Below are 17,990 nucleotides of genomic sequence, written 5' to 3' on the forward strand. Positions count from 1 at the left end.
TACAGTGATTTCATATTCAATTACAAGAAGAAGTTCAAATTTAGAAAGATGGTTAACTTCAAGGAACTGGAATATTTTGTATACAAATGTCTTTATAGTTTCAAATATATAACATAAATGCTCACTGCAGTAATTAGATTTCTCGTGGCAACATAAATTTACAGTGATTTCATATTCAATTACAAGAAGAAGTTCAAATTTAGAAAGATGGTTAACTTCAAGGAACTGGAATATTTTGTATACAAATGTCTTTATAGTTTCAAATATATAACATAAATGCTCACTGCAGTAATTAGATTTCTCGTGGCAACATAAATTTACTACGAGTTCATATTCAATTACAAGAAGAAGTTCAAATTTAGAAAGATGGTTAACTTTAAGGAACTGGAATATTTTGTATACAAATGTATCCATTAATGAAAATATATTTATGGTTTCAAATATGTAACACAAATGCTCACTTCAGTGATTACAATTCTCGTGGCAACATAAATTAACAGTGAGCTCATATTCAGTAACAAAAATGGTAATTTTCTATATACAAATGTATTCATTCATGAATATATCCATCCAGCATCATACAAACATGGTCTTAGATAAAATCTTTTTATACGTATAATTAATTACACAGATAGAATACAAATGTACTTTGATTTTGTTGTATTAAATACAGTCAACAATTGATGTAACAGCTTAAAATTTAATCCTGGAGTATGTCATTGTTCTGATTGTGTAGGATAGAAAGTTTATTGACGCATAGCTTCTTTTACGACACAATCTGTACACGGTTTATTTGTAAACATTTTGCACGAGAAATTATGCAATGCATCATGGGCCTCTGAAAAATTAATAAAAGCCAAACATGAATCATATACAGATATAAATATTGAAGTCCACGAAAAAACAACAACATTTCTCTTGAATACTTTTATAAGTTCCTTTAAGATAAAAAAATGTGTGCAAAAAATCGTGTACAATTTTTTGTTTTTGTCCTAAAAAGAATAATATATTTGAATATCATAATACAATATTTGTATTTAAAAGTTTTGCATACTTATTAAATTCATATATCTTATAACGCCATTACCTTTGCTTTTTTTTATTGTTTACAATAAAAAGAAGTAGAACTGATGTGTTTACCTTTCAATTTTTGTTGCATTGAAAACCTGATTTTTCGTTCTTGTTCAAGTTCATTGCACAACGCATCTGAAAGAATAAAAACATATCTAAATGTCAACAGAAATAAGTACTATTCCTGCTACTGAAATCATAAAAAAATGGTAATTTTATTAAGTTAATGCTAAAACATAACATATACAAAGAGATCACTAAAATAGCTGAATGAATCGGGATGATTTAAAATACTAGTATTAAATACTGATGATACATTACTTTTTTCAAATAGGAAATAACGGTAGTTTAAGTAGACATTTTTTAGATACGTGTGTGCATTATACATGTACCAATTGGAAATTCGAGCGTTTGTTCATATACAAAAAGGATCAGATTTCCTCATGGAAATTTTGTTTATTATGTATATATTTTTTAAACAATTTAATACAACTTTAGGCATAGTGATGAATGATGGTTTTGAAGATATTCCTTCGTACAAGAAATACAAGTTACAGCATTTAAACAAACTTAATATAAACTATTTGAATAGAAAAAGGATTGAAACAGACGAATATGTGAACTATATGAAAAGTGGACATCATTAAACGTTTTATGTGAAAATGACTGAAGTTGTTGATAATGTTGTTACTTAATACATTGCTTAAACCGGTGCTAGGTGGCGTGAGAGATACTGCGCAATAAATTGTCGCAATCAATACCAAAGTCATTGAAAACCATACATCTTTTTTATACATGTATATAATCGTGCATCTTTTCTATAAGGATATATTGCGTTGTAATATACATAATGTTTTGGGGTTGTTTCTTTTTTGTCTGTGCAGTTCATATAATGTTTAAGCGTTTCTTTTGAAATATATATAGACAAGCAACAAATGTTATTAACTAACCAACCTTTCATGGATTGTAATTGTTGTGTTATCTCGTCTCGCTGTGATTTCTCCTTGCTGACCTGGTCCTGTAGGCTTTTCTTTATTTTATTGATGTCATCCTCCACTTGTTTTCTTATATCCATTTCACTTTTCAGTTGTTTCTGAAGTTCTTCTGCAATGTAAATTGTCATTGTTAATCGCTTTGTTGATTTATTGTCGGTTTACAGAAACTATTCGTGACATTGATTTCATTTTTATTTGGCAGTACGGTTAGGTTAAGAAATACTCTTTCCTTATCTCAATGATTATTAAGGCATCGTTAGAAATGCATATAGTATCGGTTTTCAAATTACAAAATGATTGCATAATAACACACTTATTGATAAAAGGACAGTCATAGTAATATATATTTTATGAAAGAATAATTAAAAAAAAAATAGATATTTTTCAACAAAAATTTCGAAAAACAAAGAATTTTTAATTTTGTATTATTAAGAATCTTGTCTGACATGTAGATTTTTTTTCAAATGGTATTTCACATGGTATGAGCGCATCTTGGTTTTCGCTTACATGTGAATACAAATAATTTCTGGCATCTTGAAATTAATAATTGTGCAATGAAGAGAAATGAAAGGATATAAAAATATATTATTATTGTGAGAAAGAACTGAAAGATCACTTAAATATCAACACGAGATATAAGTTCTTATTATGAAACCATCATCCGGTCAATAAACAAATAAAAATGATAAATATTGCAGACAATTTCAAATGTAAAGGAAGTTCAACAATTGGAATACATGACAATATAACCTTTTTTATTCGTACATACAGAAAATATAATTATATTTATATATACCTTGTGTGGCGTCTATGTAGTAATAAGATATGTTCATCTTGTTACTATTTTATTTCAAATAAATTTGTTTTCTAACGTTTCGTGAACGTTTATTAGATTTGACAAGCCATATCAAATATTTACCCTATAAAACCGTTAAAAGTAAGATATTACGAATAAATTATATTGATAAACTTACATAAAATAGCATAGTCGATATGTTTTATTGAATGTATGGAGAGTTTCAGTGATACAAAACTAGTATGTGAACTGATAATGTTAACGGATATAAATAATGCTATTTTATACAATTTTATACAAAACATCACAAAACGAGGTTTATTTGTTTGGTTGTGTTTTATATCACATCGACAGGTCATAAGGAGACGTTCCAGCTTTATTGATGGAAAAAGACGTCAGGTGCCCTTCCGTGCAATATTTCAGACACGAACGGGCACCTGAGTAGAACCACCGACGTTCCGCACAAAACGAGGTAAACACATCACAATACCAAGTTACAACTTGAACACCATCCAACAGGGCAATGTTACAATATAAACACCTTACAGTACAACGGTTAGCTTACTGTACCTTTGCTCATGTTGTTGACATCTTCTAGACTCAGTTGAAAAGGTTTGTTGCAGTTTATATCGTCCTCTATCCGTTCTTCTAAAAGAAAAGAAGCACGTTAAAGACAGGTTAGTCTTTCAAGATTACTTTTGGCATTTTGCAATAGCAATGTATATTAAAAGATCCCTACACGCCTTGCAGATTATGAACGTCTAACCTCTTTGTCCATACACTTGAATAAAAACGCCAATGTTAAAAAAGCTAGTACAATAATAAAACATAACTGCACACAATATTATTTCTTTAGAAATTTCAACACCATGAATGACATCTAGGCAAGTTGGATTAAAGCCAGTTTCATTTAAAATTAAAATTTCATTTCGATCTTGCACGTAGCTGAAGTCAAGTAACAGATATGATTAAAGACCAATCAAATTATGACAGAGCCAAATCAATAATACATAATTTTGCGAGAAATAAGCGAGTTGTTTATGGTGATTTGCAGTGATGATTATTTTTTTTATCTTTTTTAATTTTCAGTTACTGAATTGTTTAATGATTCATAAAAGAAAAATCTATTACAGAAAAGTTTTTCTACAAAAGAAGAACGATATCTAAAATTCTTGCAGGTATAAGCAAAAACAATCGTTTCTTCTTAATAAGGATAATATAAAATGGCACGTAAAACCAAATTTTTAACGATTTTAAATTATTGAATTTCTAAACGTGAGTCATTGTTCTTAAGTAGATCCTAAGTCGTTTGTTAAACTTAAACTAAGATTATATAATGAATAAAGAAATGACCAATCCCATCAATCAATTTATTTTATCAATTAAGAAATTGCCTTTCAATTTAATTAAACATCAAAAACACGAGTTTATTTATAAAAATGGCAAATTACTTACCGTGCATTAATGGACTCTTTTTTAATTCTCCATCGACCTGAAAATGTGAATTTATAATTAAATTGATTTTAGAAATACTTAAATGAATATTCATTATAATTAATCATTTTCTGTCCATGAGGGGAAAAGCCTATCTTCTCAAAGGATTTACCGTGTTTGATGAATTACTAGCCACTTGTACAGACAAGAAATATTAAAGATCAGGTGTACTGACAAATGGAGTCATTGGATAAATTCAATTAAAAATTAACGCAACTATCTTACGCAAGGCTATGTTGCGAAATGAAAATAACCCCTGACTATGTATCAGATAAACAGTCCAAAGACGGAAACTTTAAATTGTTATGCATAAAAGTTCATAATGTATTTTTTTCTTTCTATTTTGCCTAATGTTTTTGTTTTAATTCAGTTAATTGTTAGAACAACAAACTTACTGAGAATATTTTATATACTGCTATTTATTGAGCTTATGTATTATTACTGAACGAATTGGAAGTAAATGTAAAAAGAAAACCTGCATTTATATAAATATTACATGTGGTGGTAACGTTTTGATAATAACAAGTTTGAGTGCTTCTTTCTTAATGTCAGATAAGGAATTTTTCACATCTTAAAATATTCCTTTTTTTAAAAGTGATTTGTGGGAGAAGCAAAAGCACGACCTTGTGATGGTCACCTTTTAAGTCCACAAGGACCTTTCCTCCGGGACGATGAATGATTAGTTTATTGGCAATTAGTAACCAAAATAAGCTACCACCATCAGTGAAGAAAGGAGTCACATTAGAGCTTATTTTATGGACCATGAACCACAGGTCTCTCAGATTACGTCGGCCAAAGTAATAAATAATTATGGCATGTTTTAAATCATTAATAAAAAATGTGGCTCTTAGTTCTCCTACGTAAACGCTTTTTTAAAACTATGAAACCCCTAACTAAATATCCTTTGATGACACCAAACTATCATAAAGTACTTAATATTTGAAGGAAAACACTTCTTAACTTGAAAAAAAAGACAATACCCTTACAGTTTCAGACGTATCAACTGACTGAAGCATGTAAACATAAATCTTCAAGTCACCGAATATTTCTTTTAAGAATTCTTTTGTTAATGGTTAAAAGCAAGTAAACAAAGGATTTGTCATTAAATATGCAAAAGCTCGTGGCACGAGCCAGGTAATCAGGGAAACTATATTTTCCTGTTTAAAATAACAAATAAGCGTAAATCCTTACTGAATATTACATGATCTTCAATTACCTGAAAGAAGGAATGATTTTAGTAACTACTTATGTTACTTGGTCACTAACAAACCGTGTCTGTCATATGTTCTGTATCGTAAATTAACATTTCACTCGAGCATTAGCGGGATTCATTAATATACATCAGATAAGATCGTATTATCGCTGGCTATCTTGAAATCTAGACACTTTAAGTGATATTTAAGAAATAGTTGTAATAGTCTTGTTCACAAAAGACTTAATCGTGTAGCTAAAATCAAATATTTATGTCCAAATGCGGTTGTGATTTACAGATTGTATATATTTTGCTACGAAAACTAAACAAAATTATTTTCCTGAGCGGTCTTCTTATCACATATACGTATTAATGAAGCAAACTTAATGTAGCAAATGTGTGGGACAAACGGTTAATCAATTACATTTGTTTTATGCAGTGCAAAGATGCTATCTCCCCAGTTATTGCAAATTGAAAAGTTAAAATCCCACGAGATTATATCAGTTGGTTTACTTTACAGCATATGAGCCGTGTCATGACAAAACCAACATAGTGCGTTTGCGACCAGCAGTCTGCAGATCAGGATCCATGCTGTTCGCTATCAGTTTCTCTACTTGTTATAGGGTTTGTAAGCGAACAGCATGGATCCTGATCAGACTGCGCGGATGCGCAGGCTGGTCTGGATCCATGCTGGTCGCAAACGCACTATGTTGGTTTTGTCGTGACGCGGCTCATATCATTAATAAACGAAATAAAGCTAAAGATGTACAAAAAGAAGTACTGTTTGTGTGTGATAATAAGTTTAATGAGTTTCCATAATCGTTTCAGAAAATGAAATTACTGAAATCACATTTATCATCATATACATAGCTACCTCCCTGATAAAGAGAAATTAACACATCGTAACGACGTAGATTGATATTTTTAATTTATTAATTCTGTCGATAGTGGTTTTGAAATTACGTTTTCAAAGAATATTTGTTCAAAATTCGACATTAATTCCAGTTTTATCACTAAGTTTTTTTTTTTTAAATAGTTTTATAATATATTCTAATTTTTAATAATATATTCTAATTTACAGTATAAATCCTTCAGATTAACGCTCACTTTCATTCAAAATTTAGATAGTGGAAAAATCAAACGTTTGTCAAATTAACAAAAGTAACGATTTTAAATAGTGTGAGGTACTAACTTTCCTCATATATGGCAAATAAATGTGAAAAAATATGAAACCATAGCCTTCACTTCCTCAGTAACATTGTCAAAAAAGTGTGATAAAATACTGAATTATGTCAGATCTAGCCTAAAACAAGTAAATCGTCATATGTATTTGATATATCTAGTTACTTATACATCTATAAAGCTTCATGGAGTTGTTTTTTTTTAGTTTCAGTGATTGAAAATTTATTCTACGATCTGCTTGGATATTCTTTATCATTTAAATTTATAGAGTAGTAAGTTATTTTATTCTGAAAAAAATATAGTATTCAATAGAAATGCAGTACTCACCTGCTGAACTTCTGCTACATCAGCTATTGTTGGTTCCGGTTCTATTTCCTCTGAAGTTTCAACAAGCATTGATACTCTTGATTCTTCATTTTTTGTAATATCAGTATTATCTGAAATACTTGTATCGTGTGTAAACAGTCTATTATCTTCCCTTTCTGTTTTATCGTTATCAGCGGAATCATCGAATTTACATTCATCATCTTCTATATCTATATCTGATTCATCTATATCAGAATTATTAATATTTTCATTGTTTTCTTTGATATCACCTTCAATATTTTCATCATGCAAGTCATCAAGTTCAAGTTTGTCATTTCGTGGAGATTTCCCTACAGGCCGAAAGGCAGAAGGCCTACACTGCTGATTATTAGAGTTCAAAGTTTCTGGAGCTGCACCAAATGTATGCGAACTGCTTTCATCATCTTCGGACGAAGAATGGGTATCAGATGGTGACTGTCGTAAGTTCATGGAGGTGGTTAAGTCTTTAACAGTTGAACTGTTGAAATAGTTTTTTCCAAATCCTGCTAAACTCGCTTGTCTAGATGCAAATTGATTCCCCCAAAATAAATCATATGGCGGTATTATGTAATCTGTTGGTTGTCTCCATGGATGAAACGGAATGTTTTGAGTTTGTTTTTCGTCATTTCGTATTTCTGCTTTGTTTATTTGATACTGCAATGCAAGTGGATTTGGTGTATTTAACGCACCGAATGGATACGTTTTACCTGGCATCGAGAAAAATGGATAACTTTGATACTGAGTACCGAACCCTGGTTTAGTTAAGATTCCTCCTTCATCTGTGGAGGTTTTTTGCCTTTTCTCTTCAGGAACAGATTGTGATTCCGTGTACCCATCTGAAGATAACATTCTTTTTCTGCTTCCACCATTAAACATGGCCTTTACATCTTCCCATGCATGATGTATGTCATCATTGTCACCTCCTTTCAGGAGGTTAAGATGGCGTCTCCATGAGTTAAAGTTTGCAGCATCAGGGTGGTTATATTTGGAGTCTGCAACCCGGTGAAAATGAAAAATGAATTTATTTGGTGAGAAATACAAATTGCAAAAATTGCATCTTATACATTTTGCTCGAGAACTGTTATACCTGGATGGTTCGAATTTACCTTTGCAACCCCAACCACATAAGTGGAAAACTTCGAAATAAAAATTGTCTGGTAGCTTTGGGGGCCTGTTGTCCTCTAGAAAAGATTTCACTAAACGTTCAGCTTCACGTTTAGTAATCATTCCGCATCTTCTGCTAGATATTGGCATTGCCCCTGCCCTTCTTAGTATTTCTAGTTGCACAGGTGTGCACTGAACACAGGTTATACCTAGAGCCACCCGTCGGTTGTGGATCTCATTGTAGCTAAACTGCTTCAGGAGTGTGTTAGAAATCTGTGCTAAACACAATCTTTCTTTTCCGTCTATATGTAGGGAAACAATTGGAACACCAGATAGAACAACCGTGGATACGTGGTTCTGACGATAAGTGAAGTTTGATGCCTGAGAATTGTCCGGCGTTTTCAGAATCGTGGACTTCTTCATTTCAGTTTTTGTTGCATCGCATTCACGAGAATTACTTGAGCACACATCTAGCTCCATTTTTCTTAAATATAGAAAAAAGTAAAAGAAAGATAAATCATTTGAAAAAAAAGTTCGTTTTACTCATTCGTATTAACAACAAAGATGTTTTGCCTTTATCGCCCGTACGAGCTGACATCCAAATAGTAATTTGTATTTAAGCATTAAACCTCGGTCATAATATTCTATAAGCTGACAATAAAATATAAGTTCTGGAGAAACAAACAAAATGAAATAAATAAATTAAAAAAAAAATACGCACGGCTGTCTTGTTTATCTTGTTAATTTTAATCAAACAGTATCGTATTTTAATTAATTTCATTCACTATGTGTATTTTTATTTAAACTTCTTCACATTGCTAGATAATGGTTCTTGCAACAGATTAAATCTGTAATATTTGTAAATAATGTCTTTTAAAAACACGCAGATAACGGGAAATAAATCTGAAGACAGCAAACAAGACTAATTAATATTTTCTACCATTCAATGAAATTCTTTGACATATGGCCAGAAAAAAATAATTTACTTCACTTTCTTTGACCTGTCTTTCTGTACTTAATCCGCATAAACGGAAACAATCGAACGCCGTCAAGAATTTAACTCGTGTCCATATGTTTATGGTATCCCGTGATTGTAATTAATAATCAAGATTTTAGACCATTGCACCCTGGTTACAGAAATTTATTGAAACGTGAAAGAGGTTCATGTTACTTCTTGGTGGTATCATATAGTCGGGTTTTGTCAGCGAAGCTACATCGAGAGCGTTTATGGACCACCATATGGCGGTAACAAGGCGATATCTTGTCTAAAGCAGACGATAATCACTGTGATGTATTTTGGATCCTAACGGCGCAATTAATTACCCGTATAAATACTAATACTGTGAAGGTGATCATTTCATATGAAAGATGATGTTTCATCTTTAATGCAATCGTCTTAAGTTAATCATGTTAATTATTGTATTTTATGTAAAAAAAAACAGTATGCGTGTACCGGCTCCCCTTTATTCAGTATTGAAATTACAAGTATCGTGTCATGATTAAGTAAATGATTAACATGAGCATTTCTAAATCTTTTATGTTCAGTATCAGTGTATATATATATATAATTATTTGTAATACTATTGGTCGACTTTGATTTAAAATACAAGAATGATGTACACATCAGACCATACTGCTGTTTGATAAGAAATAAATTTAATGATGATTTAAATACTTGGCACTTGAAATATTGTCAATGCCTACCTGTGTTTGATCTATGCCAAGAAGTTGGATACAAAGAAAACCTACATATGATGTTAAAAAATGACAAGAGATGTTTGCAACGACGAGTTCTCTGATAAACAGTATGATATAAATCATATAACATCGTTTTATCTACTAAATTTTCATTTCATTCATGATTTTCAGCTCATCATGTCGAATTAGTTGTGAGAACTCTTCCAAAAATCTTATTTAAAAAAATAATATAATTGCGCATTGATATATCGTCTATTGCGTGCAAAATTATACACAATATTAATAAGTTAATTTTCAATAAGTTTGTATTTACAGCAGACACCGACGTTCCTTAATTAATCAATTTGTTATCCATCGATATCCTAAAAGCAATATTTAATTATCATTAAATATTTATAAAATTCATTGTACATTGCCCATGTTTCTGTGACTTTAATATCAGGCTTGTCACATGTCAAACACAAATATTAATCTCCTGTCATTAATTACAAATTAAAGTATAACAAGTTCACCCAGCAACAATTTAACTTTGTACATTTTTAACTTATGCATAATTGTGTTCTATTTCTCTATAACTTCTGAGTTACCCTTTTACGAATGAGGAACTTAATATATACTTGTACATGTTTTTTATATTATAAAAACTTCAATAAATCTTTATGCAAGATGAACTTAATATTGAATTTTTAAGACACATCAATTTGTATATATATTATATTTTTTGAAGAGACATTTTGAGGAAAAACTACAAAAGCCCATATAATTTACATTCATTGTAATCAGATTTTAATTCTAACATTTCTTCTGCAAATCGTTGCATCATTTATTCGTCTTCCCAGGAAAAGAATGCAAATGTTTCTGCATGACTAATAATTATCTTTTACATTTTGTTGGTATATAATTATCATTACATATATATAGAATTATCAAGTCTTGAAAAATGATTGAATTAAAGCTATACCTAGTACGAAATATAAACAAAATTTTAACTTGCTATTTATCAATCGCTTTTTATATAATACCGTTATGTAGACTTCTGTTTTATATGCAAATGATATCTAGTTCTTAATATCAATTTCACTTCAGCATTAAAAATATTACAATACATATTGAGTCATAACATTTTCAAGTACATTGACATTGATATATCTAATATAACATACACGGAAACAATTAATATACTCATTTTAACCACCAGTTCTGTTTTTAGTATTATCCATGATATAAGAAAATGTATTTGATAAAAAAGCATCCAATTCGCAACAAAAAAGACTACAGTACAAACTTAATATAAAGATACATTTATTTAAACGGCATTATACATGCATTATTATTTTTATCATTACAAATTACAAATAATGGCAAATATTATATGTAATTCAAGACCATTAATAACAAAAAGTATATTTGTTTATATCGATATATTAGATATAATGATATCTTATACAAATGCATGATTGTATAAATATAATTATCAACTGATGAAGTTTTTTAAAGTGAAATATGTTTTGATAAATTGTTTTGGTTCCTGTTTAAATATAATGAATATTAAAGTATAAATATAGTAAATTAGTTAGTGAAAATACAAAACTATTGAATTAGTGAGTATAAATATAGTGAATTTATGAGTGTAAGTTCCATCCTCGGCGAAACATCCTTATGTTTGATAGACATAAATGAGCCGCGCCATGACAAAACCAACATAATGGGTTTGCGACCAGCATGCATCCGCGCAGTCTGATCAGGATCCATGCTGTTCGCTTACAAACCCTATAACAAGTAGACAACATGGATCCTGATCAGACTGCGCGGATGCGCAGGCTGGTCTGGATCCATGCTGGTCGCAAACCCATTATGTTGGTTTTGTCATAACGCAGCTCAAATATGTTTCTATGTTTGTTCTTAAAGAAATGCATATGAGGAAATAAATTATGCAAAAAAATATATATACATTGTTACATATTGTCAGTATAAATGAACCAGAATAAATAATTTTCAAACGTGTGTTAGTAATAATCAAGGAATAATAGATTTGTAAGAATTTTTATATACATGCATATTTCTTAAAATGGAAAAGTAGAATATAGGAAACAAATACATGTATACAAATATTATATTCTATTCTAGTTTATTTTATTTATTTATTTGTTGATGAAATTATTGAATATGTGTTTCTCCTCATAACTTAACCGGGTATTTTTTATTATAGTACGTTACAATATATTTATACATGTTCTGATTGATCTAAAAGTTCACGTTTTAATGTTGCTAAAACAGTCCGGAAATTTTAATTATTGTTTGTTATATAATATTTACGTGTAATCAATGTACCAATGTACATATATAACAATAACATAATAATGTACATGTATATATATACCATTACCACGCTAAAGGTCTTAAAACGAAATTGTCAGTCTTTCAATATGAACAAAATCGTTCATCATTTGAAGGAACATTTCTAAATAAGTACCAACTGGAAAGCGAGTAATGCAGACCATGATCAGACTGGATGGATACACCGGCTGATCTTGGTGTGCACTGGACACATTGGTAAAGTCAGTCGCCGCCAGCGCTACGTACAAAAACATTCATTTATTCTTTAATATTTCTAAAACAATACATCATATTGTTGAAGAAAAAAGTACTTGAGGGCGGCATTGTTACTCCAGAAAGATAATTATATGTGTACTATCTCTTTCACAAGTTGTATTTCTGAAACACAATATTTAATTCATATTCAATTTTAAATATATTTGTATATCAATTATGTTAATATGAATTTAAGATAACTGTATACAAATGCGAATGTTTAGTTTGTTTGTTGTATATGTATATGTTATACAAAGATTATCTACATATTACATGAAGTCACTTCCTGGAATATGTGAAAAAGATTGGTAGAGTGAAAAACAACACATATATCAACACCAACTCAAGAAAACGGAATGTATAATTATGTCGATTTTAAAGTATCGTTTCATAATATTAAAGATTGTTTTATCAAATCTTACTGCCTAAGTTTGCGTATCACATAAAATCAGTCAATTAAGAATTTATTTTTAGAAGATAACGGATAATGTGACATCATTTCATTATCTCTATGTATAAAAGTATTGCCTCAAAGGAAGATGTACCTAGCTTTACATTGACATTTAGTACAGTCTCATGACACGAAATAAAGATACAATTTCGGAGGAATCAAGACCGTATTTAGTGTGATTTAAAGTATTTTTGAAAGATTATCTGGAAAATAGTAATAAAACTACCTTTACATACCTTTCTAAACTATTCTTGCACAAAGGTACTTTCAACATACGAAGTTTATTGACAACAAATGTTTCTTTCTTTATTTATTATTTCCTAAAACTATTTTTTTTCCTAGTTAACGCATGTAACTAAAACGCACTATCATTTGATACAATTAGCAGTACTAATGTTAATTCCAAAGTTGATATTCATTGAACCCGTAATTGCCTATTTAAAATCGCATGCCAATCTGTTTTCCAAAACCAGTCTACGGGCTATTTATAAACTGGGAAACATAATTAATCAGCAGAAGGTCGGACCTCACCGCAACTAGCAGGTTGCATTATTTAAAATTATGTGTTCCACGCATTTAACGGTAAATTTCTATTGTCACCTACTATGAGTAAGGAAAATATTATGATTTTCAAGCGAAATGAAGCTATTAAATCGCCCCTGGGCGTGTTCGCACGCGCTGGTTGAACGCAGCATCACAAAAGAACCAACTTCATTGGCCAATAATTGAAATGACACGCTGTCAATCAGTTCGCCCATGCACAATAGATGATGATGTAGTCACGTGCTCTCCGGTCGATTAACTTAAACTGCGACTAGTTCTGAATGTATCGATCCCCAATGGTTTTCAACGTTTGTTAAACTATTTCTTTTTAACATTCGTCTCCTGTGATCAGAGCCATGAAATATATAATCGTAAAACAACAAAAAGATATGTTTAATTTATAGAGAGTGAATTAAGGTTTTATATCTTTAAATATTACTTTCTTTCTATGACCGTACTGTTTTGACCCTGTTTAACGGCATTTATGGACTTTTTGCCTTTCATTTTAAAAATAAAATAATATACTTTGTATATGTGGAATGTGGATTAAAAACGTCTTAATTAAAGAAAAGATTGAATTCAATAAAATGCCGAATCACACTTAAGATCAAAGACTTAATGCAGTATATTTATATTCATTTCCTACTATAATAAATATACTGTCAATTTTATTTTATACGGAAGCTTGATTGGAAAACGCCTTAATGAATTTTTGCAAACTTAATATTCACGTTAAACTGTAATAAAACTATTTTATTTTATAAACTCTAAGCATATACTCAAATAATTTAATACCAGTATTTACATTTTTTCCGGTAATAAAATCTAGTTCTTAAAGGACAGATACAGGTAACATATTGATAAACATTTCATTTGATCCAACCTTTTAGCTAGATATATTATACTTCTTCTGGTACCTGTTTTCTATCTATTCAAAATACAGGAAACTCGTCGGTCGCAAACTCAGGCGTAACACTTTCATTATTAACAAATTCCATCAAGACTATTACATTTAATATTCAATTATTTAAGTTATTACTCTACGAGATTGGCGTTAACCAGCGTTATTTAATTACTGATGCGATTCGAAGCCTCGAGGAAGGCACATCTATGATAATTGAATAAATAATACCAATCCAACGTGTGTCCTGATGCAGAATTAAACCGATTCTATCAATAAATATGTATTGACCTTAAGTAAACGAGTCAATTTAGCCATCATTTACTGAATAACAATGCTTTCCCCGGATGTTTAAATGATGTCCGAGTGGTAAGATCTTTCAACGGTAATTTACGTGCGTTGTCAATGTGCTAGGCAGTCAGTGTCCTTACCTTTACTCACATATAAAATAAAGCTACCTCTTTGTTATTGAACCTGGTCGTTAGACAAGGGGTTATTTTGAGGCTTCTCTTATCCCAAAGGAATTCTATCTTGGTTTAATCCGTTGCATAAATATCGTGTAGCTAAATTTTTGATAATTTTGATATTGGAAGTTTGCAAATTAATTTCTGTGATTTGACTACATAAATATCTCTTTAACTGATGCATAAATGTCAATTTCTTTTTCAAATGGTTTACTAAGTACTCATTTCTAATTGAAAATAAAAATGTTGGTAAATGTCAGAAATAATGTTCAGATTGATGAGATAAAAATATTTTATAAAGCATTCAAGGAAGGGCTATATTGTTGGTTAGATAATACATCAGCTGATTGTATTCATACCACATGAAAAAAAATATCCGGAAAAAAGATCTACTGGAAACATAATAATCAACAAAATTACATGAAAATTGCAGACTCGGTTTGACTGAGTCTGTCCATGCGGGATAATGAAAGCGTGCAAGATCCCTCACGCCCCCTGGCACCGGCTTAAGCGGTACTCAATCTTCAACTCTTAATATGCTGGAATCAATAATACCAAAAGATCAGAAAAATTTAACATCACTGAAGTGAAGTAGACATATTCTTGTAATAAAAATTACTTATTTTTTTTTATTTCAGTATTATGAAATAACATTACAGTTGCTAACATTTTACATGTGTAATATTTATCATGCATTTTGTAAATGATAATTATTCCTTTATCTGTTTACTTTATAAAGCTTGTAGTTTCTATTTCTTTTAAATATATCTTTCATTTTAATAGGACTTTGAATTATACATGCGTATAATATTATATGCTTTACTGTGTATATAATAATACACACACACTATGTATGATATATTACATATATTGGACATATATAAATATTTGACAGCACACTAAAGAAAGTAATCAGTAAAATACTACAAATCATTCCGAAAATGAAAATAATATTATGATCTTGTCTGTTTAGATATAATAGAGACCTTACCTTAATGGGAAAAATAAATTTAGAACCAATAAACAGATTTTTAAAAATCTTTTCAGCTGCTTTCTTATTTATACACGTAAAGCTGCATGCCTCCAGATCAGACAAAATATTTTTGAAATATCAACATTGAGAAAAATGAACTCAGATTTTAAGAAAATTAAAAAAAAGTTTCAAGATTCTAGCAATGATTTACATGTTATGTACGATAAAAGGCAGATTTTGCAATATTTGACACCAAATTTCTACAGCGTTACTAACAAAATAAGGGTCATTTTGGCCTTTTTGGGGGTATTTACGTGAATTGAAAATGGCGTTTGCATTGTCTTAATTAGTTTCTTTTCTCACTTCATAATAAATTACTTAAGGTAAAATCATCATATTTATGGACCATTTTGAGCCACAAAATAGCTTCACATGTATCACTTAATATAGTAATATTGAAGTTAACAAAATACATTTCCAAATTTTTTATAAAAGTCAGCATGAATCTCAGGCATGCTGTTATAATTTCTATACATAAATTTAATTGGATTATTTTTTAATATTCACATTATGCCATAGTTGCTCATCTTACACCATCATGATTTGATTGTACATACATATATTTTCAATTTTTCATTGAATCTGATATCATTTTAACGAATCTCCACAAAGCATTGTGACAATATTTTATAAAAAAAAATCTTGAAGCAACTTAATCTTGTAAAGGCAACAAAGATACACATGTTTTATTTAAATATTAACTGGCATACTTTTATACCCTGCCAGGACCATTTCCAATGAAAAAAAATTAGATAATGATAAAGTTATTCTTCCTAACCAATGCGTGACATTATTCTTTCCGTTTTGTATATGTTTAAGCTGGGATTTAGTCACAGGTTTAAGTTAAAATTTAAATACAAAACAAGTATAGACAATATAAATGTACTTCATAATGTTCAGTTTGGAAAAGTAAATTAATTTATTGTATATAGTGATTTATCATTTAATGCCACGACGACGTTGAAGAGATAGATGTCAATGATGAAATTTTTAATCAGAAAAAAGTTTTGAAAACAAAGCAGCAGGAATTATACGAACACATTATGTGTGCCATTAAATTAGATTTTGATCAAAAATTCAATCCAGTCAAAGTCACTTTTGCAGAGGCTTTAACGGTATTCAAAATTTACAATTTAAGGTATTAAAATCGATAGTCAGAATTTAATTTTTCAATATACAACATATCTCTATTAAACTGCATCCAATCTTAAACGCAGTCTAAAACGGTTACTGAGCTTTTTTTGCTATTATACGAATCAATTTCTAATATTAAGCTTCTTTCAAAGCGTCCATGAAATTATATTTTCCATTTAATCAACTATTTTTTAATGATGTATTAATACGCGAGAATTAATACATTTCTATAATCATTATCAAGAATACAAAACAAAGAAACAATCGTTTAGAATTATATGTAAATCCCAGAATGATATATTGGAACAAGTGTTGCTTGATTCATTAAAAGAAGTATAAAAACGGTAATTCAAAGACAAATATTCCAGTAATACAATCAATTCTTTGTAGGATTTTATCTGAATGTATGATTTCTTTCTTTCAACTTATAATCTTACAACTTCCATTTTTAAATGTCACCAATATTACGTTTGGTAATTGTTCCGCAGTTCGAACAAACAAGATCTATCTCGTATCAATCTAAAACAATCAGATTCGTTTTCCCGCTTGTTTTAAATTTTTCAAAAGGTTTTTAAAAACACAGGGGGGGGGGAAATTAAATTTGGGGTTAGGAACTCCCAAAATAGATAACTAGCCGGGAAAAGGAAACGTTTTCATTGTCACTGGGGGCCTTGCTAAAATTTAAAACGTGCTAACCACAATTTTTCCAAACGGCAGATCTTAAAACCGGATTTAACCGTATTAAATTTAACATGTCTTATTTAAAAACATTTTCCCCCAATCAATTTAATTTTTTATCGGAAGATTTAATTTTAAAAAAAACCCTTTTTAGCGGTTTTATTGAAAAGGGGGGGGGTTCCAAAAACGGTCTTTTTAAAATGAATTTTGGGTTTTTTGGAAACGATGTGGCATTTTCTTTAATCACCTTTTTTTAAGTTTTTTCAGTTATAAAAACGCCATAGTTTTAAACGAAACATTCGGTTTAATGGCGTTTA

At 30.0% G+C, this 17,990-nt stretch overlaps 1 protein-coding gene across 1 annotated transcript; it reads right to left on the bottom strand.

Moving 5' to 3' along the window:
• Positions 1–544: 544 nt before the first annotated feature.
• On the bottom strand, positions 545–13,491 carry LOC132729791 (SKI family transcriptional corepressor 1-like). Its single transcript, XM_060715610.1, has 7 exons — positions 13,157–13,491; positions 7,058–8,663; positions 4,318–4,354; positions 3,433–3,510; positions 2,026–2,175; positions 1,141–1,206; positions 545–838 (listed from the first exon to the last, which is right to left on the bottom strand). The coding sequence occupies exons 1-7, from the start codon at positions 13,192–13,194 to the stop codon at positions 747–749; spliced, it is 2,067 nt and encodes a 688-aa protein (XP_060571593.1). The 5' UTR covers positions 13,195–13,491; the 3' UTR covers positions 545–746.
• Positions 13,492–17,990: the final 4,499 nt, after the last annotated feature.

Source organism: Ruditapes philippinarum, unplaced genomic scaffold (genome assembly GCF_026571515.1).
Source record: "Ruditapes philippinarum isolate M1 unplaced genomic scaffold, ASM2657151v2 ctg2781_1_1_1_1, whole genome shotgun sequence".
NCBI lineage: Eukaryota > Metazoa > Mollusca > Bivalvia > Venerida > Veneridae > Ruditapes > Ruditapes philippinarum.

Bases quoted from the DNA above. Each gene is read 5' to 3' on its own strand.
- LOC132729791 (XM_060715610.1), bottom strand. From the start codon at position 13,194: ATGTTGAAAGTACCTTTGTGCAAGAATAGTTTAGAAAG. The intron at 2,176-3,432 runs GTACAGTAAGCT...TTTACATTGCAG, and splicing joins TGTCAACAACATGAGCAAAG to AAGAACTTCAGAAACAACTG. The intron at 839-1,140 runs GTAAACACATCA...TTAATTTTTCAG, and splicing joins AATGCAACAAAAATTGAAAG to AGGCCCATGATGCATTGCAT.